The following is a 27,629-nucleotide window of genomic DNA, read 5'->3' as shown; positions in this document are numbered from 1 at the left end:
GTGTTGGCACCAACGGAAAAATCCAAAAAAAAATCCGGAATTGATTTCAAGCGGTGGCAGCAAAAGATGTTCTTATACTTGACTACTTTAAGTCTACAAAAGTTTATTAAGGAAGATATTCCTGTTCTACCTGACGAAACTTCTGAAAATAAACGTTTCCTCGTGACTGAGGCGTGGAAGCATTCTGATTTTCTATGCAAGAATTACATTCTTAGTGGACTGGAGGACGATCTGTAAAACGTCTATAGTAATGTGGAGACGTCAAAAGAACTATGGGTTGCGCTTGAAAAAAAAATACAAAACTGAAGATGTCGGGTTGAAGAAATTCATTGCCGCTAAATTTTTGGACTACAAAATGGTGGATAGGAAGTCTGTTATTACACAAGTCCAGGAATTGCAAGTGATTATTCACGATCTCCTTGCTGAAGGTATAAGTCGAATTAATACTGATGTTGAGAGTATTAATTTTATTATTTTTACTAATAGAATTTTCATTGAAAGTCTTGTCATCAATGAAGCATTCCAAGTTGCAGCGATGATTGAGAAGTTGTCTCCTTTGTGGAAGGACTTCAAAAATTACTTGAAACACAAACGCAAGGAGATGTCCCCTGAAGATCTCATTGTTCGGTTGAGAATCGAAGAGGACAACAAAAATGCTGAAAAGAAAGGTCGTGGAAACTCAACAATAATGGGAGCAAACATTGTTGAGGATGCTCCTCAAAATAACAGAAAGAGGAAGAAGGCTGCTGGACCGAAAAACAACCCAAGCAAGAAGCGGTTCAACGGAAATTGCTACAACTATGGAAAAGCTGGACACAGATATGTAGATTGTCATGCTCCAAAGAAAGACAAGAAAGGTCAAGCAAACATGGTTGAAAAGCACGAAGATGTTGATAATTTGTGTGCTATGCTTTCTGAATGCAACCTGGTGGGAAATCCTAAGGAGTGGTGGATTGATTCTGGAGCCACTCGCCATGTTTGTGCTGTTAGTGAAGCGTTTGCTATATATGCTCATGTTGGACCCGAAGAGACACTTTCTATGGGAAATGCTGCAATGGCCAAAATTGAAGGATGTGAAAGATATTTCTAAAAATGACTTCTGGCAAGGTGGTGACTTTGAAAAACATCCTTCATGTTTCCGAGATTAGGAAGAACTTAGTCTCTGCTGGACTTCTTGTTAAGAACGGTTTTAAGTGTGTTTTTGTATCCGATAAGGTTGTAATAAGTAAGAATGAAATGTTTGTAGGAAAAGGTTATCTCATTGAGGGCTTTTTCAAGCTGAATGTAATGATTGTCGAGAATAATAATAAAATTTCAGCTTCGTCTTACTTACTTAAGTCAAATGAATTATGACATATACGTTTGGGTCATATTGTCACGCCTCAAACCTGGGGAGGCGTGGCTGGCACCCGGTGCCGAGCTGGCCCGAGCGAACCACTGTGTAACTCATAATCATTCAATCAAAACTAGAACAAACATTGGTCGAGTTGGGTGAACTCATTCCTTTTGTAACTGTCATGGCTAACATGGCCACAACTCATAATGTACAATTGTAAGTGGGCAACACTAACACTGTATCAATAAACTATCGTTCTTAAGACATGAACACATATGGACCGTCAATGCCTCTGACATACTGTACAAACTGAACATCTGTCTGCAAAGCATCTAAGATTATTTGACAACAAATGGGATAGGTACCGGACCACCCATAAGTCCGTAGCAAAACTCTAACACGATGACTCATAGACTCGGCTGCACTCCGAATGAGGTGGAGTCTTACCGATCCTTCGCTGAATGCTAATCTCGTCTACTATGAGGGCTCGTCAAACTGATTATTTATACCTGCAGGCATAAATGCAGCGTCCGCAACAAAAGGACGTCAGTACGAATAATGTACCGAGTATGTAAGACATATAAATCAGTATATAAAGGACATGAAAGAAACATGGAGTAAATGACTCAACCTGTAAGTCTGGATAGCTCTGTAAATCATGAAATATTTATAATGTCATGCATATAAATTTCATGTAATGCATAGGTTTGTACGTACATAACATCATCAAGCCTTTGAGGGCATCCCATTATACCATTTCGGCCACTGTAGGTAAATCATCAACGTATACCAGTTGATCAGGTGGTGCTGCGTATATAACGCCGTAACCTTTTCCCATATCCCATATACATATAATATACATATATATGCGTATATAACGTTATCTAGTCATGAGTCAATGTACATGTATAAATGCATGAAACGCATAAGAAATACGTTAATAAGATTTTCTCGGAATGCCATAAAAATTAATATACCTTTCGGATAAATTTTATCAAATACGTATTTTTCTGAGACCCATGAATAAAAGATATAATAATAATTCACATGGGGAATCAAGAATATAGACACCCCTAATATTTCTATGAATAAATGAATAAAGTCATTTATGAAAGTTGCGTATTCTGCTCGTTTCATTTGTATTACTTGGATCATGCCAAAAAGAAAAAAGTGATAGCCTTAACATACCTGGAGTAGGAAAAAATTCGTATGATATTCTTGGGAAAGATTGTACCGTGCCCCTCTTTAAGTTAGACCGTCAATCAAGTAACTTCTTATCTTATTTGAGTATCAAAAGAGTTCTGGTCATGGCCACCTCTCAATTTATCCTTGTTAGCTCCCACTCATCTTTTTTGGAGACATACAAACATCTATGGTTATATGAATAAAGGTGTTTATCGTTTGTCAAAGTGCTCTTAGTAGAATACTAGGCACAGTCTTTGTTTGCGGAAATTTATTTCAAGGATGGATTTCCATATCATAACATTCTACACAAAATAATGTGCTACTTCGTTAGTATTTGGAGATTGCGGGTAAAATCAATTAACAAGAGTTTATCCCTTCTCAATATACTGTCATGTGGAAGTAAGGTCAATAACCACTATTGACACAAACTGAATTAAACAGGCTAGTTTCGACAAAGCTCGAAGTAATTCATCCTTGGTTTGAGAAACCATTTTTTTAAGTCCCCTCTACATTCAATGGTCAGATAACAGCATCAAACCCATCATCAACTTAACTCCATGAGCCACTCTTATAAAAGAGAAGATTGAGTCAAACTCCCAGCAATACCCTTCCTGCCACTTAATGTATACGAGCCACGTAATGTGTATATGAATCACTTAATGCAATTGTATGTGGCTGCCACGTTGGTTAACTAAATTCTTATCTAAAGACCTTAGTCTTTATTTAAAGACAATCACTAATTATTAATTAACTATGCATTACCTACTAATTAATCAATTATCCACATAATTAAGAATTATCCAAATTACTTAAAATATTACTCACTTTTAATGCACATCATACATCTTACTATTATAGTCATGTGGTATAAAATAAATACATATACTATTATTTTATTAAAATATCCATATAAAAATACACTTATTTTCTCTAACTTTATAATTTTTCTAATCTCATATAAAGAGTAAAGATTCTCGTACGCTTAATTCTTAAATTGGTAAAAGATAACATTTTTTTGTGAAAAAAATAATTTATATCTTTACAATAAAGAAAATCTCATAAACTTTCTCATATTATGTGTACAATTTAAAACATATTCGAAAGTAGTAATATTAATAACTATATAAAATCATATTTTTCACACTTTTTTTTCCTACAATAAATGTTACACTCAAAATAAATACCATATCAAAATGTATCTAACTGTATCAATATTGTTAAACTTATGAGGTGTAACACGTGTCAATTATAAAACCTTGCGAAAAATGATTAACTTGGAAGTATTGCCTAAGTTTGAATGCGACAAATCAAAATGTCAAATATGTGTGGAATCTAAGTATGTTAAACATCCTTATAAGTCAGTTGAAATGAATTCAAATCCTTTACACTTAATTCACACAAATATTTGCGACATGAAGTCAATACTATCTCACGGTGGAAAGAAGTATTTCATAACTTTTATTGACGATAGTACTCGATATTGCTATGTTTACTTACTTAATAGTAAAGATGAAGCAATAGACGCATTCAAGCAATACAAAAATAAAGTTGAAACGCAACTTAACAAGAAAATCAAAATGATAAGAAGTGATAGGGGTGGTGAATATGAATCTCCTTTTGAAGAAATATGTTTAGAATATAGAATTATTCATCAAACAATGACTCTTTACACTCCTCAATCCAATGGAATTGCGGAAAGAAAGAATCGTTCATTAAAAGGCATTATTGTTAAGTTCTGGTTTGCCACATAACTTGTGGGGAGAAGCTGTTCTTACGGCTAACCGGATACTAAATCGAGTACCCCATAGCAAAACACAATCCATTCCATATGAAAAATGAAAAGGAAGAAAGCCCAACTTGAATTATTTTAAAGTGAGGGGGTGTTTGGCAAAAAGTGCAAGTTCCTAAACCCAAAAGGGTAAAAATAGGATCGAAAACCGTTGATTGTGGTTTCATATGATATGCGACCAATAGTAAAGTATATCGATTTTTGATTCATAAATCAAAAAATTCCAACATTCATAATATTATGTTTATAGAATCGGATAATGCTGAGTTCTTTGAAAATATATCCGTATAAAAAGGAATGTGAGTCGATTGGTGAACGATCTAAACGACCTCGGGAAGAAACAAAAGAAAGTACATTTAATCAGGAGGATCCAAGACGTAGTAAACGTCAAAGAACGTCTACTTCATTTGGACCAGATTTTGTGACTTTCTTATTGGAGGATGAGCCTCGAACATTTAAAGAAGTTATGTCTTCTTCCGAATCATTGTTTTGTAAAGAGTCAGTCAATAGTGAAATAGAATCCATATTGAACAACCATACATGGGAATTGGTTGATCTTTCTCCTGGAAATAAACCGTTGGATTCTAAATGGATCTTTAAGAGGAAAATGAAAGATGATGGAAATATTGGTAAATATAAGGCAAGACTTGTGGTCAAAGAGTATAGACAACGAGAAGGCCTTGACTATTGTAATACATACTCTCCAGTTATAAGAATTACGTCCATACGAACGTTTGTAGCGTTAACTGTAGTTTATGATCTTGAAATTCATCAAATGTACGTTAAGACGACCTTTTTAAATGGAGAATTGGAGGAAGAAATCTACATGGAACAACCTGAAGGGTTTGAGGTTCCAAGTAAAAAAAAGAAGGTATGTAGATTTGTTAAGTCCCTTAATAAAACAAGCACTCAAACAATGGCATGCAAAATTTGACTAAACAATGTTGTCAAATGGTTTTAAGATAAATGAATATGAAAAATGTATGTACATTAAAAATGTTCCAAATCACATAGTCATTGTTTGCTTATATGTGGATGATATGCCGATAATGAGTATGGCATTGCCAACATAAATGCAACTAAGTGTATACTAACTGACAAGTTTGATATGAAGGACTTGGGAGTTGCTGATTTAATTCTGGGGATTAAGATCCATAAGACTCCTCAAGATCTGGCATTGTCACAATCTCATTATATTAAGACAATACTTGAAAAATTCAAGCACTTAGGGTTTAAAGTTGCAAAGACTCCAATTGACGTGAATCTTGCATTAGCAAAGAACAGAGGCCAAATCATATCACAATTGGATTATGCTCGTGTGTTGGGATGCTTAATGTATATAGCTTGTGCTATAAGTAAATTGAGTCGATACACGAGCAATTCAGGTTAATCTCATTGGATAGCAATGAAACGAGTTTTGGGATATTTAGAATATACCCAGGGTTTTGTTTTGCACTACAGTAAATATCATACGGTGATTGAGGGATACTGTGATGCAAATTGGATCACCGGTTCAACTGATTCTAAGTCCACAAGTGGATATGAATTCACTATTGGTGGAAGAGCGGTATCTTGGAAGTCGTCCAAACGAACTTGTATTGCCCGCTCTACAATGAAGGCTGAATTCATAGCCTTAGATAAAGCCGGTGAAAAAGCTGAATGGCTCCGGAATTTCTTGGAAGACATTCCATTTTGGCCCAAACCGTTGGCACTAATATGCATATATTGCGATAGTGAAACGACAATTGGAAGGGCTCGGAGCGTTATGTGTAATGGTAAATCTCGTCATATACGACGAAGACATAAAACCGTTAGACAATTACTCTCTAGAGGAATTATCACGATTGATTATGTAAAGTCAAGCGATAATGTGTTGGATCCACTTCCAAAAGGCCTAACTAGAGAGGTAGTTGAGAAATCATCGAGGGGAATGGAACTATAACCGAAAACAAGTCATTGTGGCGGTAACTCTACCTAGAAGACTGGAGGTCCCGAGATTTAGGTTCAAGGAGATCAAACAAAGTCATTAATGATGGTTCAACATTGACAACTAAAATTTTGATCCATTCTCTTGACGAGACAATGTTCAATACCAAAGAAAAAACATTAAGACTTTTTAATGATTTCTAAATTTGATACATAATTTGAGTTTCTTCGCTACTTTTTTCTTTATAATACTAATGTATCGCCAAATTGCAATCTTTTTCTCCTCTTACTTTTAATCCCCTTATTTATTTAGCATCTAACACATGGTCACGTGACAAACATCCCCCAACTGTCTTAATCACTATCATTGTCATGGTCTTCAATCTTTCATTTTTGTTCAGTAATTCAACTAACCCAATGACCAGAGACTTGTGTCTGTGAGTCACTGAGTCTTCGTATCTCTAGTTAAAATCTAATCATGGTTACTTTTTAACTTATCCTACAAGTGTCTATTCCTACAAGTCTACAACTACAAAAATTCAATCTCTGTCCCTCTTCTCTTGCATTTCAACACACAATACGCGGGTGTGTGTTCCATATATAAAATATATAAATACGTACAATGTACAGTGTAGTACTAAGCATCTTCTGCTACTGAGTACAGTTGGTACAACCTGTCAAAACCGACAAACCGACACTACTATCCCCCGTCGCCGTCGCCGTCGTGCAATGAGTGCTCGGAGTCGGAGGAGATCATCCTCGCCTTTAACATCTTTTTTGGCAAAGCTGTCTACAGTTTCAACAATTACTCTATTGCTGCTTTGTATCGCTTTTATTTCTGTATTAGCACTTGCATTTGCGCTTCCCGAATCAGATCAGCAGCTTGATGGAGGAGGAAGTAGTAGGGGCAATGCTAGTGAATTGAGCAGTGGACCTCGAAGTAGGCCTAAAGAGGATAGTTTTGCTGATATGATCGATCGAGCTCTCGAAAAAGAGTTCACTGAAAATGATCAAACCGAAGGTTTATTTCCACTAGATCTGAACTCCTCACAGCTCATATTATATTTCGGTTTATTTTGTTGCTCATCGAGTTGTACAAAAAAAATCATAATTTGGTCAGTTGAATTGGCAACTGGAAATATACGTTAAACCTGTTTATTTTTAAATAAATCAATAATCTTACTAAAGATTCTCTTGACTGAAGAATTTAATGTGATTGGTTTATAGTTTCATTGATGATTGTATTTATTGAAAAAATTAGTATGTATAAAGTTCTGCTTTTGTAGTATCATATGCAATTTCAGAAGGTTGGTAAAGTAGAAAAATGATCAGTTACTAACTGATATCGCCATATATTTTTTCCTATTTAATTGGCAGTTAATGATGCGGGCAGCTTCAATAATAGTGTGGCCGAGCAGCAGGTGTGTTACATCTTACATTATCTCTCCTCTTCCTAGTATCTTTTTGTTCATGCTCTTCCTAGTGAACTAATTAATGTGATTTTTATTGGTTCTGATTTGCTATGTGTACTTAATCAGTTAAAGAAGGTGACTTATTCTCATCAGCTTAACCTTTTTGTGGCAAAGTTACCACGTACCTGTACTAGTGAAAAGATGAAAGTAGTCAGTGGGACACTACCTTTGTAAAAGAAGTTAATGAATTTCCTATGATAAAAGGAGTATATTTAAGACTGATATATTGGATACATGAAATAGCATAATGCATCAGTAAACAAACTTGTTCTTGGCTTTGATACCATCATATCTCCATTAATAACTGTCTGGGAGGTAGCCGTTCCATTATGCTTCTCCACTTGTTTCTGTTAATATGGTTAGTCTTCTGTCAGTTCTGAAAAAGAAAACTAAATATTTATCTTATAGTAACTTGTAACAACTTAATGATGTGTTTTCCTCTGTTCATAGTCAGGTATATAAGTTTCATTTCTCAGTTTTATTTTGCTGAGGTTCAGTACTGGTTTTTAACTTGTACTAACATATTTCTAGTTGACCTAGTAATAAGTGGGTATGTACTCAAGTTGTGCTTATACATTGACTGTCATTCTGATTCGTTTTTCTTTTTCATAACCATTATACTGATGCTCTTTTCTAGCTTATAGGCTGTTTGAATATCTGTTGTTTCAATGTTATATCCCTTTCTTTTCCAGGCAGTGTTGGAGACTGTGGCTAGAGTTAAGCCCAAGAAAAATGACACAAAGAAAGAGGACAAGTATATGCTTAATGCAATTTCACGAATTAACTTTCTACAGTATTTAGCTCCTTCTTGGTTCTTGATTTCATGTTTTGTACTATTACTTTGTAGATCCTTTCAACTTCACCATGTTTTCAAGCTTGATAATGATCAAGGAGCAGAAGAAACCCCAACTTTGATAGATAGGAAGGTAAGCTTTTAGTGGTGACTTATTTTGCTTCTGCGCATGAGTTGATCGGCTGGTTACGGTTTTGGAAAATAAAGATCCATATTCATGGAATATAATGCTTGATATTTTGGTTATTCAGGACAATGTCTTCATCATATCTAATTTCAAGTCCAAGTATCCAGTGTTACAGTTAGATTTGAGGTAAGCTTTCTGAATTCATATGGACAATGACAAGCATTTATATGGCTCACTGCTGCTTGAAATGTCTAATGTTTAGGTTGATATCAGATCTGGTAGTGGTCATTGTTTCTGCAACATGTGGTGGAATTGCTTTTGCTTGTGCTGGTCAACCGGTTGGATCACTATCTTTAACTGAGTTCTTTTCATTACTGATAAAAGAACATGACTGATTTTTTCTCCATTCAATAGTGTACAATAGGTGTTCTTTTGGTAGTTGCCTTCAAGTTTCTAATTCGTAGTTCATAATTTCTCAGGTTTTAACTGGATACTTACTAGCAGGATCTGTCGTTGGACCTGGAGGCTTCAATGTTGTTAGTGAAATGGTGCAAGTATGTAGCTTTGACAAAAATGATGTTATGATTTGCTTATTTTCTTCACCTAATACTGTGCAATTGTTGTTTCCCATGGTCCAAAAGGTTCCAGCTGAGCTTGTAATACTTAAAAGGACTTTTTTCTGATCAGTTGCTTGATAAGAAATGTGAAATGACCTACTTTCACAAGTTTAGACCAGCTTAAGTGAGAATCTCAATTTTGTAAGCTTAATAGAGCATATGGGTTCTAAATGACATTTTTTGGAAAATGGAAAATGATGGAGACATGCAAGTTCCAAGTAACATTTCAACTTACTGGTTTTGTATTTGCAATTAAGAAAAATATAATGCTGTTTGGAAATTGTTAAAGAAGGTTATCTGGTAATAATAAACTTAGTGTTTTTTATTTTGCTTTTAATTCATTTATCAAGCTTTGTGTCACTTTTAACCTGTTTCTTCATATAGGTTGAGACAGTGGCTCAGTTCGGTGTAATTTTTCTTCTTTTTGCTTTGGGGCTGGAGTTCTCAACAGCAAAGGTTTGCTAATGTCAAAATTGTCATTTTTCTTGATGTAATTCTGGAGTCATTATTGATTATGTTATACAAACTGTGGGTAACACTAATATTTTATGCCATCTAGCTTCGTGTTGTTCGAGCAGTTGCAGTTCTTGGAGGACTGCTTCAAGTTATGCTTTTTATGTGTCTCTGTGGAATTACAGCTTCGGTAGGTCTAAAATTTACTTGTTTTATGCGGTCTGGTTTTATGTAACTATGTGGGCTCCATTTCTTATTAGTTGATGAAAAACTGTCATTCCGATGACTGCTTTGTTGCTATGCATTGACAGTTTCCAGCTATTTTAATTAGAAAAAAGTAGTTTTAATATATGTTGTATCTGAGAGTCTTAAAAAATTTTTGGTGCCTGAGGAGAAGTGAGGATGGTGTCTGGTGGAATTAGTTTCCTATAGTAACAATAGCTAGTGACTTGGCTCGCGAGTCAATTGAACTTTCGTGCTCAATGGGAATGGATTGTTCTTCCGTTCAAATTTGACTTGTTGGCTACACTGAATTGCAGAGCTAGCAGAAGACTAATTAGTCTTATGCTGGTGGCCTCTGAATGAGTGCGATGTTAAAAAACTCCGATGAAATGGTATAAATACATACTAAAAGCATCAAATGCTGTAGTTATCTTATAAAGGCGAAAGCTCTTGGTAAATTTTTAATGGGGAAAAGTTTGATTCTGTTTAGTTACATAATTAGCGAAATATAATTAGCATTCTATATTTTAGTAACAGAAAATATATCTAATATAGTCAATTTAAACGTAGAAGTTTTTCACTTTATCTCGTTTTATGCGTATAGTCAACTAAAACATAGAAGTTCTCCACTTACCAAAAAAAGACCGTAGAATTTTTCCACTTTACCTCATTTTATGCTTAATGGCTCAGCTGAATTAAATTGTTGAGCATAAGAAAGATGTATATGCTCATGTGACTGAGTCAACAACAACAACATACCCAGTATTATCCCACACTGTGGGGTCTAGGGAGGGCAGTGTGTACGTAGACCTTACCCCTACCTTGTGAGGATAGAGAGTCTGTTTCCAATAGACAAGGTAGGGGTAAGGTTTACGTACCCCTATACATATACATATTGTATAGTAGGAGAAAGTTGCTCCAAACTAGTACTATGTCTCATCCTTTAGTGCATGCCAAAAGTTTTTCCTCATTCATAGAAATATAAACTTATGCAGCTTGATGATTTTGTAGTTGTGTGGCGGTAAATCTTCAGAGGGTGTATTTGTTGGAGCATTTCTCTCAATGTCTTCTACAGCAGTGGTAAGCTTGTTGATATCCAGTTTGCATTTTCTTTAGGGTATTGTGGACTCTGAAGGCTCTGACGGTAACTGACTTTTGTCTTTGCCATAGGTGTTGAAGTTTTTGATGGAAAAGAATAGTACAAATGCCCTTCATGGCCAGGTTACAATTGGCACACTTATTTTGCAGGTGCTTCGTCCTCCGATTTATCTTCTGCACGGCCTTCTTTCTTTACCGTATGCAAGAGTAACTAGTTGAATAGAAGTCTAAATGGCGCGTGGCCAATTCAAAGGTCACAAAAAGATTTTTTTTTGAGAATGAACAAAAAGAAAATATTGTCTCACCACTATTTTCATCATGACAAGAGTAATACTTGCTAAACATCTAATCTGTGGAGCCTGGTGCAGCTATTATTTATCTCACCCATAAGATACTACCACATAAGAATAGATCATAGTTAATTTCATACTCTTCTTCCCTTGAATGAACAGTAATACAACAACAACAACCACAACCACCCAGTATAATCCCACTAGTGGGGTGTGGGGAGGGTAGTGTGTACGCATACCTTACCCCTACCCTGGGGTAGAGAGGCTGTTTCCAATAGACCCTCGGCATCCTTCCCTCCAAGAATTCCCCACCTTGCTTTTGGGTTGACTCGAACTCACATTACTTGAATGAACAGTAATGTCATATCTAAATTCCAGGTGCTTTCTCATTCTTTCAGGATTGTGCTGTAGGCCTGCTGTTTGCTTTGCTTCCAATCTTGGGAGGCACTTCCAATTTTGTGCAAGGGTTAATATCGATGACGAAGTCGTAAGTTTTCATACTTGACTTCTTGAACCACTTCTTATTTCCTCTCTGTACATGCTTTGGTGCAGGTCAACTTTCTTTGTAAGAACTAGTTGAGTTCTGTTTGCTTTCCCTCAGTTTGGAATCTTCTTCATGGAAGGAAAAGAGTGTTCTCGAACATATTTTAGGCTCTGTCTCTTGAGAACTGAAGATAGGCTTTTATTGTGTTAGAAGCTGATCAATCTTGCAACTGACCTCTTTTCAAAGCTCATTTGCTGCATGAAAAATGTCCATTCTATGCTATCATGTCATGTATGTTTAGGCATACATTTTATAACCAGATCTTGCCTAGAGGCATCTGTTCATTTTTGTAGATTTAGCAATCTGACTGTTGATTTCTTTTATCCTGAGCTTTCCCACTCGGGATGTTGCAGGGGCGTCTATCTGTCAAATCTTGCTCTTGAGTTCTGAATTTAGGTTTTAACTTCTTAGGAGTTCATTTGGCCCTCTAGAATATCGTAACTAACTTATATGAGTTTAGTCTCTGTATGACTAAGTCACTTGAGGAGGGAGGTGGATTGTTCTTTTTAAAAACCAGGTATGTTGAAGATAGAAGATAGAGGCCCAATTAAATTATGCACAATGAAAGCTGGATACCCAAAGAAGTTATTGAATCAGTGGTGAACAAGTTAGTGCCTGCTGATACTTTATAATTTTGCAAGGCAAGGAAGCTGCACTTGTCCATCTAAATGATGATGACATAGATATGCATGTATAGTTAATATCAGAGTTTAGCAACCTCTTAATTTAATTTAAGTGAGAATTCTCTTTTCAGCAGATGAACTTACTAAAGAAGATCAGTTTTCACGAGAGTCTTCTCAATAAAGATTAGTGGAAGTTAAAAATTGATGGGTGGAGGGTTGATGGTCATATCCCTACCATAGGTTATGCAAGAAGATCTTTAATTGGGTCAAATGTGAAAGACATATATTTGTTATGATGGAGCAGAAAGAGTAAATCATCAACGGACCTGTGGGAAGGTATATCATAAATATGATCCTACATGATTATTGCAAAATTTCACCTAAATTCCTTGGTTTTTTTTTTTTTAATCAAGGGGTGTAGCATTGATTCTTGTGAGCGATGTAGTAATACTTAACCTTCGTAATGATTCTTGCATGTAATCCTGTCTTGTGAGACAGCTGATATAATTCAAATATGGTGCAGAGCAATTAAAAGTTGAGAACAAGACTTTTCTATTTCTGTGTATTTAGCTCTAAAATCTGTAACTTCAGTACCCTTTACTTTTTCATACTCTTATGCTAAGTAGCAATACTTTTAGACTGTCGCTAGCTGCTTAAATGATGGCGATCTCTAAATATTCAGCATGGCGAGTCTGTAAGTATGACATACTTATTGATTGTTCTTTTGTAAAGAGGACTGATTTTGGCACTTTTGTTAAGGAGAAATTTACTTATAATTGGGATGAGCTTCCAAAAATTACTTTCTGTTACTAAAAGTTACATTTCTTGTTGGAATGATTGCGTTGCAGCAGAAATGTCAGTTTCCATGCGCCTTTCTTTATGGTATTGTAATAGACACCAAAGTAACTCAAATGATATTGTATTATGGTGGGCCTAATATATTACATAGTTGGCATATACTGTACTTACTACCTATAGTGGCGTAGCACCGTGTTGTTTGTCCCCATAATGCAAATTCTGGGAAATGTGGAAGGTCTGAAAGGAGATGCTAAGGGAGTACTGCTGGAATTTTGGTGCTTTAAATTGTTTGAGACTCTTGCTTGACGTTATTTTTGCACCAATCCTACTTATTTGTTGCATTATACTGATTCATCTATCAGCCAGGTTGGTCGTGTTGCTCTCATTTTTGGCTATTTTGTCAATGTTATCACGGACATGTGTGCCATGGTTCCTGAAGCTGATGATAAGCTTATCATCACAGGTATGAACTTCCTAACTAAAAAAATTTCATTTGTTAACCAATAGCACTTTCTGAGATTTGTGGAAGAGAGGAAAAATTAAAGAGAATTTTTTGATGCTTTTCTAGGAGTTGTTTTGCTTTTCAGAGACTTATACATCAGTAAAAAATATTAAGAACTTCTAATACTTTTATTTTATTTTGTATTATATTGGCCTTAGGCGAGACTTAAATGGATAATATAGTCAGTGAGGATTCATATAGCCGTTCCAACTTGTTTGGCATTGAGGCGAAGTAGTAGTAGTTGTTATAACCAAGAAGCCCTGAGGGTCGGTGGCATACAGTTCGAAACTCGATGGATAATGGGCCCACACGTCTACCCTTCTTCACTTAAATACCATGCATTTGTCGGTGATTGGGGTCGAAACTGTAACATGCGCCTAATTCACAGGTCACACGCTGCACTTTTACCAGTAGATCAAAGCAAGAATTAGAGAGAACTAGTTGACTGATCTTAACGTAATTCTTACAAAATACACCTACTACCTATTTATAAGTCTGGATATTCTGTAGAACATAAAGAATTACGAACATACTCTAGAAAATAGAGCGGCTTGACCCATTTATATGGTGGGGTGTCACCCTTGACTTTCAACACCGTGCCTCCCTCCTCCTCCTCCTCCTCTCGAATTCAAGGTGACAAACTTAGACGAGTCTGAAGCTAATTAACAAAACCGAGATGAGTCAAGCGAGCCAGAAAATATAGCACCTAAGGGTGTGGCCTAGTTCTCACATTGAGTGTTTTGCAGATGTGGATGGACTGGCTCTAAGATTGATAGAAGGTCTACTACCGACTATTGTGTCTTTGTTGGTGGAAACTTGGCTTCATGGAGAAATAAGAAAAGAAATGTTGTATTATGGTCTAGTGCAGAATCCGAGTATAGAGCTATGGCACAGTCTACGTGTGAGATTATGTGGATAAATCATCTTTTAAGTAAAGCTCCGTGTGATAATCAAGTTGCTATACATATTGCCTCAAATCCGGTATATTGTAAAAGAATTAAACATATTGAGGCTGACTGTTATTTTATTCGTAAAAAGATTCAGGAAAACTTAGATTTCCACTGGCTACATGAAGACAAGACAGCAATTAACCGATTTGTTCACAAAAGGCATTGAGGAGGAGTGTTATAGAAGCATATTTATAGGGAAGATTTGAAGGTTTTCCTTTTTTTTGATTCTCTCCATAGTTGGAACGCTATATACATGTATTTATACCTGTTGCTTCTTGCAATAATATGGAAGTTATTCTCCAATACTTTGTCTGTTACAATACTGTAGTACATACGTAATTAAGTATCGAGAATCAATGATCACTCTACTAAGTCTCAATTCTAAATATTAAGTGTTAATATACTCCACAAAATACGAGGTGCACTTAGTTTACGCATTATTATTAAGTTGGCGCCGAAAGCACTTATCATATGCTCTATCCATTATTATGTTGGCACTGAAAGCTTTTCAACTGCACCATTGATATTGATTTTTTTAGTTTTCATTTCATGACGATTTGTGGGCATTGGTGACAGATACTTATGATTTGTCTGAAAGTTTTAATTATGTCCTTTTTTTGCAGACCAATGAACTGTATCAATTGGCTTCAGTGGCATTTTGCCTCCTTGTAGCTTGGGTTGGTTATTCTTCTTGTAACTAAGCTCTTTTGAACTTCTATAAGAGAATATACATTTGGATTGTCTTTTCTTTCTGCTTTCTGGTTATGCATTACTTCCTGTTGACCAGACCTCTCTCTATATCCCTTGGTAAGATTCATAGCTTGGACTTTTGGAATTGGAGTTTAAAATTAATTATGTCCTGCTCAATATGTCTATAATGCTAGATACGTTCCTTTTTTTTTTTAATCATTTTTGAATAGAAACACTTTTTGAAAGCTCTTCACATCTATATGTTCATATTGCCAATAGTATCCTAGTGCTGAACTCTTGAGTTCTTCACAAACAGCTCCTGAACTGTGCTGCAGTCAAGAAGAGCTCAGAACAGCTTGGTCATGCTTGGCCTGCAAATTTTCATGATTCCATTTGCTATTTTGTTCCAATTTCTTCAGAGAATTTCCTTTATAGTGCATATTAATTGAATTCTTGCATTTTTATTCTGAGAGGTGCATGATGAATTTGTTTCTTTTTCTTGGTGCATGCTGAGAACCAATTATTTTGTTGTTTATCCTATCAATAACTGTTTTTTCTATTGTTTGTACAATTTCAGTGCAGTGACAAGCTAGGTCTAAGCTTAGAGTTGGGTTCATTTGCTGCTGGAGTGATGATTTCAACAACTGATCTTGCCCAACATACTCTTGAACAAGTAAGACTTCATTTTGGTATTTCTCATAAAAAAAGACTTCATGATGATATTTGTTTAGTCATTATAAACATAGGGACAAGAAGCATCATGATGTCAACGGGCATTAGTAAATAAAATCATTAGGCCTATCTGATATTTGAATAGAAACTTATACATGTTTGATATTGCTGATGAAGACATGTATTGCCTGGTATTGAATTACTGATGCAAAGATAAACTTTAACTGTTCTTTTATTGGTACACCTGAAAGAATAAAGTAGTAATAGCGCTATATTGGTTTTTGTGGGTTTTTACTTAAGCTAATTCATATATTTATCCTTTTTGAAGCAATGTTGTTGTGAGAAGGCACGGGAGAAAATATGATATATTGATATTGTATGTGATGCAATACAAGAGGTGCTATTTATAGCTACCCTATACAAAGGGGATACTACTCCTATTCCAATGTGGGACAATTACATAGCTATCTCTAACACTCCCCCTCAAGTCGGAGCATATAAATCATATGTACCGAGCTTGTTACATATATAATCAATGCGAGGACTAGTGAGGGACTTGGTGAAAATATCTGCAAGTTGATCATTCGATCTCACAAACTTCGTAGTAATATCTCCTGAGAGTATCTTTTCTCTGACGAAGTGACAATCAATCTCAATGTGTTTAGTTCTCTCATGAAACACCGGATTTGATGCAATATGAAGTGCAGCTTGATTATCGCACACAAGTTCCATCCGACTGATTTCACCAAATTTCAACTCCTTGAGCAATTGTTTGGTCCAGACTAGTTCACATGTTGCCATAGCCATTGCTCGGTATTCTGCTTCTGCACTAGACCGAGCAACTACATTCTGTTTCTTACTTTTCCAGGACACCAAATTTCCTCCTACTAAAACACAATATCCAGACGTAGAACGTCTATCAGAAGGTGATCCTGCCCAATCAGCATCCGAGTACCCAACGATCTGCTCATGACCTCGATCCTCAAACAGTAATCCTTTACCTGGAGCCGATTTTATATACCGGATAATGCGGACAACTGCATCCCAATGACTATCACAGGGAGAATTCATAAACTGACTTACAACATTCACAGGATAAGAAATGTCGGGCCTAGTCACTTTGAGATAATTTAATTTACCAACCAACCGCCTATAGCTTGCAGGATCGTTAAGCGGCTCCCCCTGTCCAGGCAGAAGTTTAGAATTCGGATCCATTGGCGTGTCAACAGGTCTGCAACCTGTCATCCATGTTTCCTCAAGAATGCCTAACACATATTTCCTTTGAGAAATAACAATACCTGAGCTAGATTGAGCAACCTCAATACCTAGAAAGTACTTCAATCTGCCTAGATCCTTAGTTTGAAAGTGCTGGAAGAGATGTTGCTTCAGATTAGTAATACCATCCTGATCATTGCCCGTAATAACAATATCATCAACATAGACTACCAGATAAATACATAGACTTGAAGCAGAGTGGCAATAAAACACAGAGTGATCAGCTTCACTACGAGTCATGCCAAACTCCTGGATAACCGTGCTGAACTTACCAAACCAGGCTCGAGGAGACTGCTTTAGACCATAAAGTGACCGACGCAAGCGACATACAAGGCCACGAGACTCCCCCTGAGCAATAAAACCAGGTGGTTGCTCCATATAAACCTCATCCTCAAGATCACCATGAAGAAAGGCATTCTTAATGTCCAACTGATAGAGGGGCCAATGACGAACTGCAGCCATGGATAGAAAAAGGCGAACTGATGCCACTTTAGCCACTGGAGAGAAGGTATCACTGTAATCTAGCCCAAATATTTGAGTGTATCCTTTGGCAACAAGACGTGCCTTAAGTCGATCAATCTGGCCATCGGGACCAACTTTGACTGCATAAACCCAACGACAACCAACGGTAGATTTACCTGAAGGAAGAGGAACAAGCTCCCATGTACCACTTGTATGTAAAGCAGACATCTCGTCACTCATAGCCTGTCGCCATCCTGGATGAGACAATGCTTCACCTGTAGACTTAGGGATGGAAACCGAGGACAATGAAGATATAAAAGCATAATGGGGAGATGACAGACGATGATAACTCAAACCAACATAATGAGGATTAGGGTTTAGTGTGGTCCGTATACCTTTTCGAAGTGCAATCGGTGTACTAGGAGCAGGATCCGCAGTAGGAGCCGTGTCAGGTGCAGGACGAGAACCAGATGGGCCTGATGTAGGGCGCGAACGACGATGATAAGTCAAGAGTGGTGTTCCTGTGGCTGGGGAACTAGGAGGGATAACACTGGACTCCTCAAAAGTTGGTATGAGTGAAACCTCTGTGGTTGAAGGTGGAGGAGGATTACTAAACTTCTCAAAAGTCGGTATAGGTAAGACCTCAGATATGTCATGGTGGTCAGCAGAAGTGACATCAATTGCGAAGAAAGGTTTAGACTCGAAAAATGTGACGTCAGCTGACATAAGGTACCTATGAAGATCAGGTGAATAACAACGATATCCCTTCTGAACACGAGAATAACCAAGGAAGACACACTTGAGAGCACGAGGAGCTAACTTATCTTTCCCCGGGGCTAAGTTATGAACAAAACATGTGCTCCCAAAAACCCGAGGTGGAAGAGGGTATAAGGCTGACTGGGGAAACAATATTGAATGTGGAATCTGACCCTTGATGGGAGATGAAGGCATCCTATTAATCAAATAACAAGCTGTGAGAACTGCATCGCCCCAAAAACGCAGCGGAACACGAGACTCAATTAGAAGTGTGCGAGCAGTCTCAATAAGGTGCCTATTCTTTCTTTCTGCAACCCCATTTTGCTGAGGGGTATAAGGACAAGATGTCTGATGAATAATTCCATGAGAAGACATAAACTGCTGAAACTGAGAAGATACATATTCTAAGGCATTATCACTGCGAAAAATGCGGATAGAGACACCAAATTGGTTTTTGATTTCAGCACAAAAACTCTGGAATATAGAGAATAACTCAGAACGATCTTTCATTAAGAAAAGCCAAGTACATCTTGAGTAATCATCAATAAAGCTAACAAAATAACGAAATCCCAAGGTTGAACTGACTCTACTAGGACCCCATATATCAGAATGAACCAAGGAGAAAACAGACTCTGCATGACTCTCAACACTACGCGTAAAGGAAGCTCGGGTATGTTTCCCAAGCTGACACGACTCACAATCTAATCTAGACAAACTGGATAAACTAGGCACCATCTTTTGAAGTTTGGATAAACTCGGATGTCCTAAACGTCTGTGGATTAGATCTGGAGGATCTGTAACTAGACATGTTGTGGAAGGACTGAGCGAGTTAAGGTAGTAAAGACCTTCTGATTCACGACCTGTACCAATTGTCCGTCCCGTACTGCGGTCCTGCATAATAAAAGAATCATCAATAAAATATATACCACAATTGAGGGCACGAGTCAAACGACTAACAGATGCAAGACTAAAAGGACAACCAGGAACATAAAGAACGGAATCTAGGGTGATAGAAGACAATGGGTTGGCTTGTCCAACTCCTTGTGCCTTAGTTTGACATCCATTGGCTAAAGTAACAGTAGGAAGAGACTGTGAATATACAATATTCGACAAAAGTGATTTATTACCAGAGATATGATCAGAAGCGCCTGAGTCCATGACCCATGGTCCAAGAGTACTAGACTGGGAAACACAAGCAAAAGAATTACCAGCAATAGGAGTGTCAGTCTGGGCAACTGAGGCTACTTGTGGAGATGTTTGCTTACTTGCTCGATACTGAAGGAGCTCATTATATTCTTCTTTAGATACAGAAAAGCCCTGGTTACCTGTAGTCTCGCTCTGAGCAACGTAGGCATTTTTGGGTGGACGGCCATTTAAGGAATAACACATTTCGCGAGTGTGTCCAAGTTTGTGACAATAAGAACACTTGGGTCTAGATCTCCCAAAACGACCGCCTCCTCGTCTATTCCCCATAGCTTGAGATGCCCGAAAATCCACTGTCTGGGATGCAAGAACAGAGGAATCAAGTATCTGTGATGAAATCACTGGGTGACTTGGTGCTGCAGCAAGGCGAAGTAATCGAGAGAATAATTCATCAACTGTAGGGACAGTCGGACTCGCCAAAATCTGGTCTCGTACTGAATCAAGATCATGAGGAAGTCCAGCGAGTGTAAGAACTAGAAACATTTTCTGTCGCTGCTCTTGTTGTTTTGACACACTAGCAGAAACTGGCATCAATGTCTCAAATTCCTCCATGACTGCCTGTACCTGACCCAAGTAAGTAGACATATCTAATTCTTGCTTCTTTAAGTTTGTCATCCGTGATATCACATCATAGAAGCGAGATATATCATTAGTGTATAACGTACGAGCCTTTGCCCAAACCAAATAACATGTCTGGAATGGCCGAAACAAAGGCATCAACTTAGAATCAATAGAACGCCACAAGATGCTACATAATTGAGCATCAATTTTTGCCCAAAGCGCTATCGCCTTTTCATCTCCTTCGCTAGACTGTTTAATCAGATGATCTTGCACACCTTGACCTTTACACCACAACTCGACAGATGAAGCCCAAGCTAAGTAGTTTGAACCTCCCATTAAAGGTTCCGAGGTAATCATAACATTAGAGTTTCCAGAACTCATGCTTTTAGACCCAAAAACATCAATTCCCAAAGACATCTTGTAAATTATTACCAAATAAGAGAAATAATCAACTGTAATCCACTGAAAATAGAGTAAGGAACACTGAACCAGAATAGTAAACTACTGTAGCAGTTGGAAAGTTACTGTTGCAGCTGGAAAATATTCAAAGTGGTCGGAATGAAATAAAAACAGTAGGGGTAGGATCGGAATTACCAGAAGACCCAACTGTTCTGAAGGAACTTTTTCAAAAAATGGCCGGAAGTCCACTTTTTTTGTTTTTTTTTTAAATCACTATTCACGCCGGAAAAATAAAAAAGTGGTCGGAATTTGGTGTAACCTGGATGGGTAGGCTCGGAATTGCAAGGGAAACAATCTGTCCTGAAGAGTCGTCGCCAAAAAATGGCCGGAAGGTGGCCCACGCAACGTTGGAACTTCGCCGGAAAATTTTCTTTGGACAGCTACAGTACCGCCGGAGATTTTCACTGGGATTTGGTCGCCGAACAGTGACTACTCTTGTGGTAGTGTTGGATTTTGTGCACAACACTGACCGAGACAAAGCAGACGCAAAACAACTTTGAAAGTCGCCGGAAAAAAGGGTTCCGGTTACTGATTTTACTTCTCGGAATCGCTGGAATTTATGCACAGCGATAAATCTCTCACGATAGCTCTGATACCATGTGAGAAGGCACGGGAGAAAATATGATATATATTGATATATTGTGTGTGATGCAATACAAGAGGTGCTATTTATAGCTACTCTATACAAAGGGGATACTACTCTTATTCCAATGTGGGACAATTACATAGCTATCTCTAACAACACTTACGGTTGCTTGCTTTGAAGTTAAAAAAAACAATGCAGAACAAGGGAGGAGAAACTCAGAAATCGTATAGAAATTCTGAGAGTAGGGACTGCAATTTATAGCCAACGTTGAGTTCAAACTGAAGAGGAGATCAGTAGCTCTCTATTTCGGTCTCTTTTCTCTAACCGCCGCTGCACATATTTATAGTGCAGTCAACTATTAAGAGACTGACCTGCTGCCACCCATTTGTCCATGGTGGCTGAAGCACTAGACTGCTATTGGAGCACTTGGCCATGGTGGGAGGAGCACTAGGTTGTTAATGGAGCATGCATTAGGCTGCTAATAGAATTGGTGGTACAAATACACGGATTGGAACATATCCGTTACACACGCGGATAATATTACGTTAATATTTACTATTAACAAATAAATTTGGTCCAAAAAATTAATCAATCGATCGATCATTTGGCCAAAGCCAAAGCCGAGCCGAGCGAGCGACGACGACGGCGCGAGGCTTGCCTTCTTCTTAACTCTTTAAGAGCTACAAGAAGAGCAATTGTATATATACCCACCAAAAACCTTTTCCTCTTCCAATATGGGACAATGTCTCATTGTCAAGAGGGGAAACTTAAAATTTCACTCAAAAAATTCATTTTCCCTCCATTTCCCATTCACCCTCTTTTAAGCTTATTCTTTTGCTTAAAAATCTCAACATGAACAACCATACATGGGAATTGGTTGATCTTCCTCCTGAAAATAAACCTTTGGGTTCTAAATGGATTTTTAAGAGGAAAATGAAAGATGATGGTACTATTGATAAATTTAAGGCAAGACTTGTAGTCAAAGAATAGAGACAACGAGAAGGTCTTGACTACTTTGATACATACTCTCCAGTTACAAGAATTACGTCCATACGGATGTTAGTAGCATTAGCTGCAGTGTATGGTCTTGAAATTCATCAAATGGATGTTAAAACGGCCTTCTTAAATGGAGAGTTGGAGGAAGAAATTTACATGGAACAACCTGAAGGGTTTGTGGTTCCAGGTAAAGAAAATAAGGTATGTAGACTTGTTAAGTCCCTTTACGGACTAAAACAAGCACCCAAACAATGGCATGCGAAATTTGACCAAACAATGTTGTCAAATGGTTTTAAGATAAATGAATGTGATAAATGTGTGTACATTAAAAATGTTCCAAATCACATAGTCATTGTTTGCCTATATGTGGATGATATGCTGATAATGAGTAATAACATTGCCAACATAAATGCTACTAAGCGTATGCTAACTAGCAAGTTTGATATGAAGGACTTGGGAATTGCAGATTTAATTCTGGGGATTAAGATCCAAAAGACTCCTCAAGGCCTGGCATTGTCACAATCTCATTATATTAAGACAGTACTTGAAAAATTCAAGCACTTGGGCTTTAAAGTTGCAAAGACTCCAATTGACGTGAATCTTGCACTAGCAAAGAACAAAGGCCAAAGCATATCACAATTGGATTATGCTCGTGTGTTGGGATGCTTAATGTACATCATGAATTGTACACGACCAGATATAGCTTGTGCTATAAGTAAACTAAGTCGATACACGAGCAATCCAGGTCAATCTCACTGGATGGCAATGAAACGAGTTTTGGGATACTTAGAACATACCCAAAACTTTGATTTGCACTACAGTAAATATCCTGCGGTGATTGAAGGATATTGTGATGCAAATTGGATCACCGGTTCAACTGATTCGAAGTCCACAAGTGGATATGTATTCACTATTGGTGGAGGAGCGGTATCTTGGAAGTCGTCCAAACAAACATGTATTGCCCGCTCTACAATGGAGGCTGAGTTCATAGCCTTAGATAAAGCCGGTGAAGAAGCTGAATGGCTCCGGAATTTCTTGGAAGATATTCCATTTTGGCCCAAACCGTTGGCACCAATATGCATACACTGTGATAGCCAAGCGGCAATTGGAAGGGCTGGGAGCGTTATGTATAACGGTAAATCTCGTCATATACGACGAAGACATAAAACCGTTAGGCAACTTCTCTCTAGAGGAATTATCACGATTGACTATGTAAAGTCAAGTGATAATGTGTCAGATCCACTTACAAAAGGCCTAACTAGAGAGGTAGTTGAGAAATCATCGAGGGGAATGGGACTATGGCCGAGAACAAGTCATTGTGGCGGTAACTCTACCTAGAAGACTGGAGATCCCAAGATCTAGGTTCAAGGAGATCAAACAAAGTCATTAATGACGGTTCAACATTGTCAACAAAAATTTTAGTCCATTCTCGTGATGAGACAATGTTCACTACCAAGGATAAAACATTAAGGGTTTTTAATGATTTCTAAGTTTGATACGGGGTATATCAAATAGTGTATCTACGGGATGACACGTTTAGGAATCACCTATGTAAGTGTGAAGTGTTAGCCGCTTCAAGTAGAATTTTGTAAGGCCAGTTCTCTATGCACTTATGAAACCAGGCGGTGTTCATGGCTGAAACGAACACAACAATGAGAACCAAAGACAGTTAAGGGTTGATTGTGTGACTTATCGTTGTCTAGGTATACACCAAAGATCGACGGTTCAAAGATATCAAATCTACCGATTGACCGAGTATATCCGACATAAGTTCACTACGGAAAGTTCAAAGGGAAACCTACTTATCCAGATGCGATTAATCATTGCTTACGAATCACACAGTTTTTTCATGCATACTTCCGTGATATAGCCATTCCCTATTCATGTGGGGGATTGTTGACTTTTTTAAGCAAAAGAATAAGCTTAAAAGAGGATGAATGGGAAATGGAGGGAAAATGAAATTTTTGAGTGAAATTTTAAGTTTCCCCCTCTTGACAATGAGACATTGTCCCATATTGAAAGAGGAAAAGGTTTTTGGAGGTATATATACAATTGCTCTTCTTGTAGCTTTTAAAGAGTTAAGAAGAAGGCAAGCCTCGCGCCGCCGTCGTCGCTCGGCTCGACTTCGACTTCGACTTCGGCCAAATTTATTTTTTGGACCAAATTTATTTGTTAATAAATAAATTAATTTCTTGGTCCAAATTAATCTTTTGGACCAAATTTATTTGTTAATAGTAAATATTAACGTAATATTATCCGCGTGTGTAACGGATATGTTCCAATCCGTGTATTTGTACCACCAATTCTATTAGCAGCCTAATGCATGCTCCATTAACAACCTAGTGCTCCTCCCACCATGGCCAAGTGCTCCAATAGCAGTCTAGTGCTTCAGCCACCATGGACAAATGGGTGGCAGCAGGTCAGTCTCTTAATAGTTGACTGCACTATAAATATGTGCAGTAGCAGTTAGAGAAAAGAGACCGAAATAGAGAGCTATTGATCTCCTCTTCAGTTTGAACTCAACGTTGGCTATAAATTGCAGTCACTCCTCTCAGAATTTCCATACGATTTCTGAGTTTCTCCTCCCTTGTTCTGCATTGTTTTTTTTTAACTTCAAAGCAAGCAACCGTAAGTGTGATTTGCTACCGAACTTTGTGTTCGCTGAAACACTGGGGTTTGAAGTACCACTACACCAGTGTGTAATTCGTTCTATCTTGGGAGGAAATAATCCATAACCTTGGGTACTAGGAGGGGGTTAAATTCTTTAAGGAAACACTGTGAATTCAGTGGGCTCGAATTAACTATTGTTTCGTTTATATTTCCGTTTATACGCTAATTTACTTTTTCAGGAGGCACATAAGAATCATTCTTAATCCCATTAATGGTCCAGACCATGATTAGATTGTATTATAACTCGGTGAACTTAATTAAATCAGTCCTATTTTACCTCTAAAATATAACTATAATTGATTACAAGCTACACATTTTGATGCAGTCCTTTTATTGTTTTATTTGTAAGCTAAGTGAATCAAATTTTTACTCCACAAAGGTAAAATATTCATGACCTTGAACTTTACCATCTTCAAACAAATAAAAGGTCTATCACATCAATTGATGACAAATAGAACAAACTGCAGGTAGCTTACCATTGCAACTGATCTTCAAAACCTAAATGTTTCCACCATCCCATCCCATCCCATCCCAACTAAATCATTATAGACTATGCTTGGAAATATTTAGCACGCAGAGCGAATGAAGTTTTGGTCAAAAAAGAGAATTTACAGAAAAAATTGTTTTTGATCAACCTGAAACTAAACAAGTTCTCAGAATGTCAGAATAATTATCAAATCTTAACCAATAACTGTCCCTTAAGAATACAACTGTTAAAGATAGCTATGTAATTGTCCCACATTGGAATAGGAGTAGTATCCCCTTTGTATAGAGTAGCTATAAATAGCACCTCTTGTATTGCATCACATACAATATCAATACATCATATTTTCTCCCGTGCCTTCTCACATGGTATCAGAGCTATCGTGAGAGATTTATCGCTGTGCATAAATTCCAGTGATTCCGGGAAGTAAAATCAGTCACCGGAACCCTTTTTTCCAGCGACTTTCAAAAGTTGTTTTGCGTCTGCTTTGTCTCGGTCAGTGTTGTGCACAAAATCCAACACTACCACAAGAGTAGTCACTGTCCGGCGACCAAATCCCAGTGAAAATCTCCGGCGGTACTGTAGTTGTCCAAAGAAAAGTTTCCAGCGAAGTTCCAACGTTGCGTGGGCCACCTTCCGACCATTTTTTGGCGACGACTCTTCAGGACAGATTGTTTTCCTTGCAATTCCGAGCCTACCCATCCAGGTTACACCAAATTACGACCACTTTTTTATTTTTCCGGCGTGAATAGTGATTTCAAAAAAAAAGTGGACTTCCGGCCATTTTTTGAAAAAGTTCCTTCAGAACAGTTGGGTCTTCTGGTAATTCCGATCATACCCCTACTGTTTTTATTTCATTCCGACCACTTTGAATATTTTCCGGCTGCAACAGTAGCTTTCCAACTGCTACAGTAGTTTACTATTCTGGTTCATTGTTCCTTACTCTATTTTCAGTGGATTACAGTTGATTATTTCTCTTATTTGGTAATAATTTACAAGATGTCTTTGGGAATTGATGTTTTTGGGTCTAAAAGCATGAGTTCTGGAAACTCTAATGTTATGATTACCTCGGAACCTTTAATGGGAGGTTCAAACTACTTAGCTTGGGCTTCATCTGTCGAGTTGTGGTGTAAAGGTCAAGGTGTGCAAGATCATCTGATTAAACAGTCTAGCGAAGGAGATGAAAAGGCGATAGCGCTTTGGGCAAAAATTGATGCTCAATTATGTAGCATCTTGTGGCGTTCTATTGATTCTAAGTTGATGCCTTTGTTTCGGCCATTCCAGACATGTTATTTGGTTTGGGCAAAGGCTCGTACGTTATACACTAATGATATATCTCGCTTCTATGATGTGATATCACGGATGACAAACTTAAAGAAGCAAGAATTAGATATGTCTACTTACTTGGGTCAGGTACAGGCAGTCATGGAGGAATTTGAGACATTGATGCCAGTTTCTGCTAGTGTGTCAAAACAACAAGAGCAGCGACAGAAAATGTTTCTAGTTCTTACACTCGCTGGACTTCCTCATGATCTTGATTCAGTACGAGACCAGATTTTGGCGAGTCCGACTGTCCCTACAGTTGATGAATTATTCTCTCGATTACTTCGCCTTGCTGCAGCACCAAGTCACCCAGTGATTTCATCACAGATACTTGATTCTCTGTTCTTGCATCCAGACAGTGGATGTTCGGGCATCTCAAGCTATGGAGAATAGACGAGGAGGCGGTCGTTTTGGGAGATCTAGACCCAAGTGTTCTTATTGTCACAAACTTGGACACACTCGCGAAATGTGTTATTCCTTAAATGGCCGTCCACCCAAAAATGCCTACGTTGCTCAGAGCGAGACTACAGGTAACCAGGGCTTTTCTGTATCTAAAGAAGAATATAATGAGCTCCTTCAGTATCGAGCAAGTAAGCAAACATCTCCACAAGTAGCCTCAGTTGCCCAGACTGACACTCCTATTGCTGGTAATTCTTTTGCTTGTGTTTCCCAGTCTAGTACTCTTGGACCATGGGTCATGGACTCAGGCGCTTCTGATCATATCTCTGGTAATAAATCACTTTTGTCGAATATTGTATATTCACAGT

General features: G+C 37.7%; 2 protein-coding genes across 5 annotated transcripts in view; both read left to right on the top strand.

Moving 5' to 3' along the window:
• Positions 1-688: 688 nt before the first annotated feature.
• LOC138875993 (uncharacterized) lies at positions 689-1,090 on the top strand. The gene has a single exon (XM_070154876.1). The coding sequence runs from the start codon at positions 689-691 to the stop codon at positions 1,088-1,090; it is 402 nt and encodes a 133-aa protein (XP_070010977.1).
• A 5,692-nt stretch (positions 1,091-6,782) lies between these two features.
• The window catches only part of LOC104233856 (K(+) efflux antiporter 4), a 36,926-nt gene continuing 16,079 nt past the window's right edge, over positions 6,783-27,629 (top strand). For 3 of the 4 annotated variants that reach the window (XR_011401550.1, XR_011401549.1, XM_070153170.1), the window contains exons 1-15: positions 6,784-7,257; positions 7,614-7,657; positions 8,401-8,462; positions 8,556-8,634; positions 8,753-8,814; positions 8,891-8,966; positions 9,108-9,182; positions 9,630-9,701; positions 9,805-9,888; positions 10,932-11,000; positions 11,091-11,168; positions 11,707-11,795; positions 13,640-13,736; positions 15,349-15,402; positions 15,993-16,088. Coding sequence is in view for 2 of the 4 variants with exons in the window: in XM_070153170.1 (XP_070009271.1) it covers positions 6,966-7,257; positions 7,614-7,657; positions 8,401-8,462; positions 8,556-8,634; positions 8,753-8,814; positions 8,891-8,966; positions 9,108-9,182; positions 9,630-9,701; positions 9,805-9,888; positions 10,932-11,000; positions 11,091-11,168; positions 11,707-11,795; positions 13,640-13,736; positions 15,349-15,402; positions 15,993-16,088 (1,329 nt within the window). In the remaining 2 variants the exon portion in view is untranslated. Of the gene's footprint in view, positions 7,258-7,613; positions 7,658-8,400; positions 8,463-8,555; positions 8,635-8,752; positions 8,815-8,890; positions 8,967-9,107; positions 9,183-9,629; positions 9,702-9,804; positions 9,889-10,931; positions 11,001-11,090; positions 11,169-11,706; positions 11,796-13,639; positions 13,737-15,348; positions 15,403-15,992; positions 16,089-27,629 lie in introns of all 4 variants that reach the window. The other variant, XM_070153171.1, reaches the window with a different exon arrangement.

This window comes from Nicotiana sylvestris, chromosome 8 (assembly GCF_000393655.2).
Source record: "Nicotiana sylvestris chromosome 8, ASM39365v2, whole genome shotgun sequence".
Lineage (NCBI taxonomy): Eukaryota > Viridiplantae > Streptophyta > Magnoliopsida > Solanales > Solanaceae > Nicotiana > Nicotiana sylvestris.
The sequence above is the reverse complement of the archived record's forward strand: the minus strand, read 5'-3'. Positions and strand labels throughout refer to the sequence as shown.

Excerpts from the sequence above, each read along its gene's own strand:
- LOC138875993 (XM_070154876.1), top strand. The coding sequence starts at position 689 with ATGGGAGCAAACATTGTTGAGGATGCTCCTCAAAATAACAGAAAGAGG.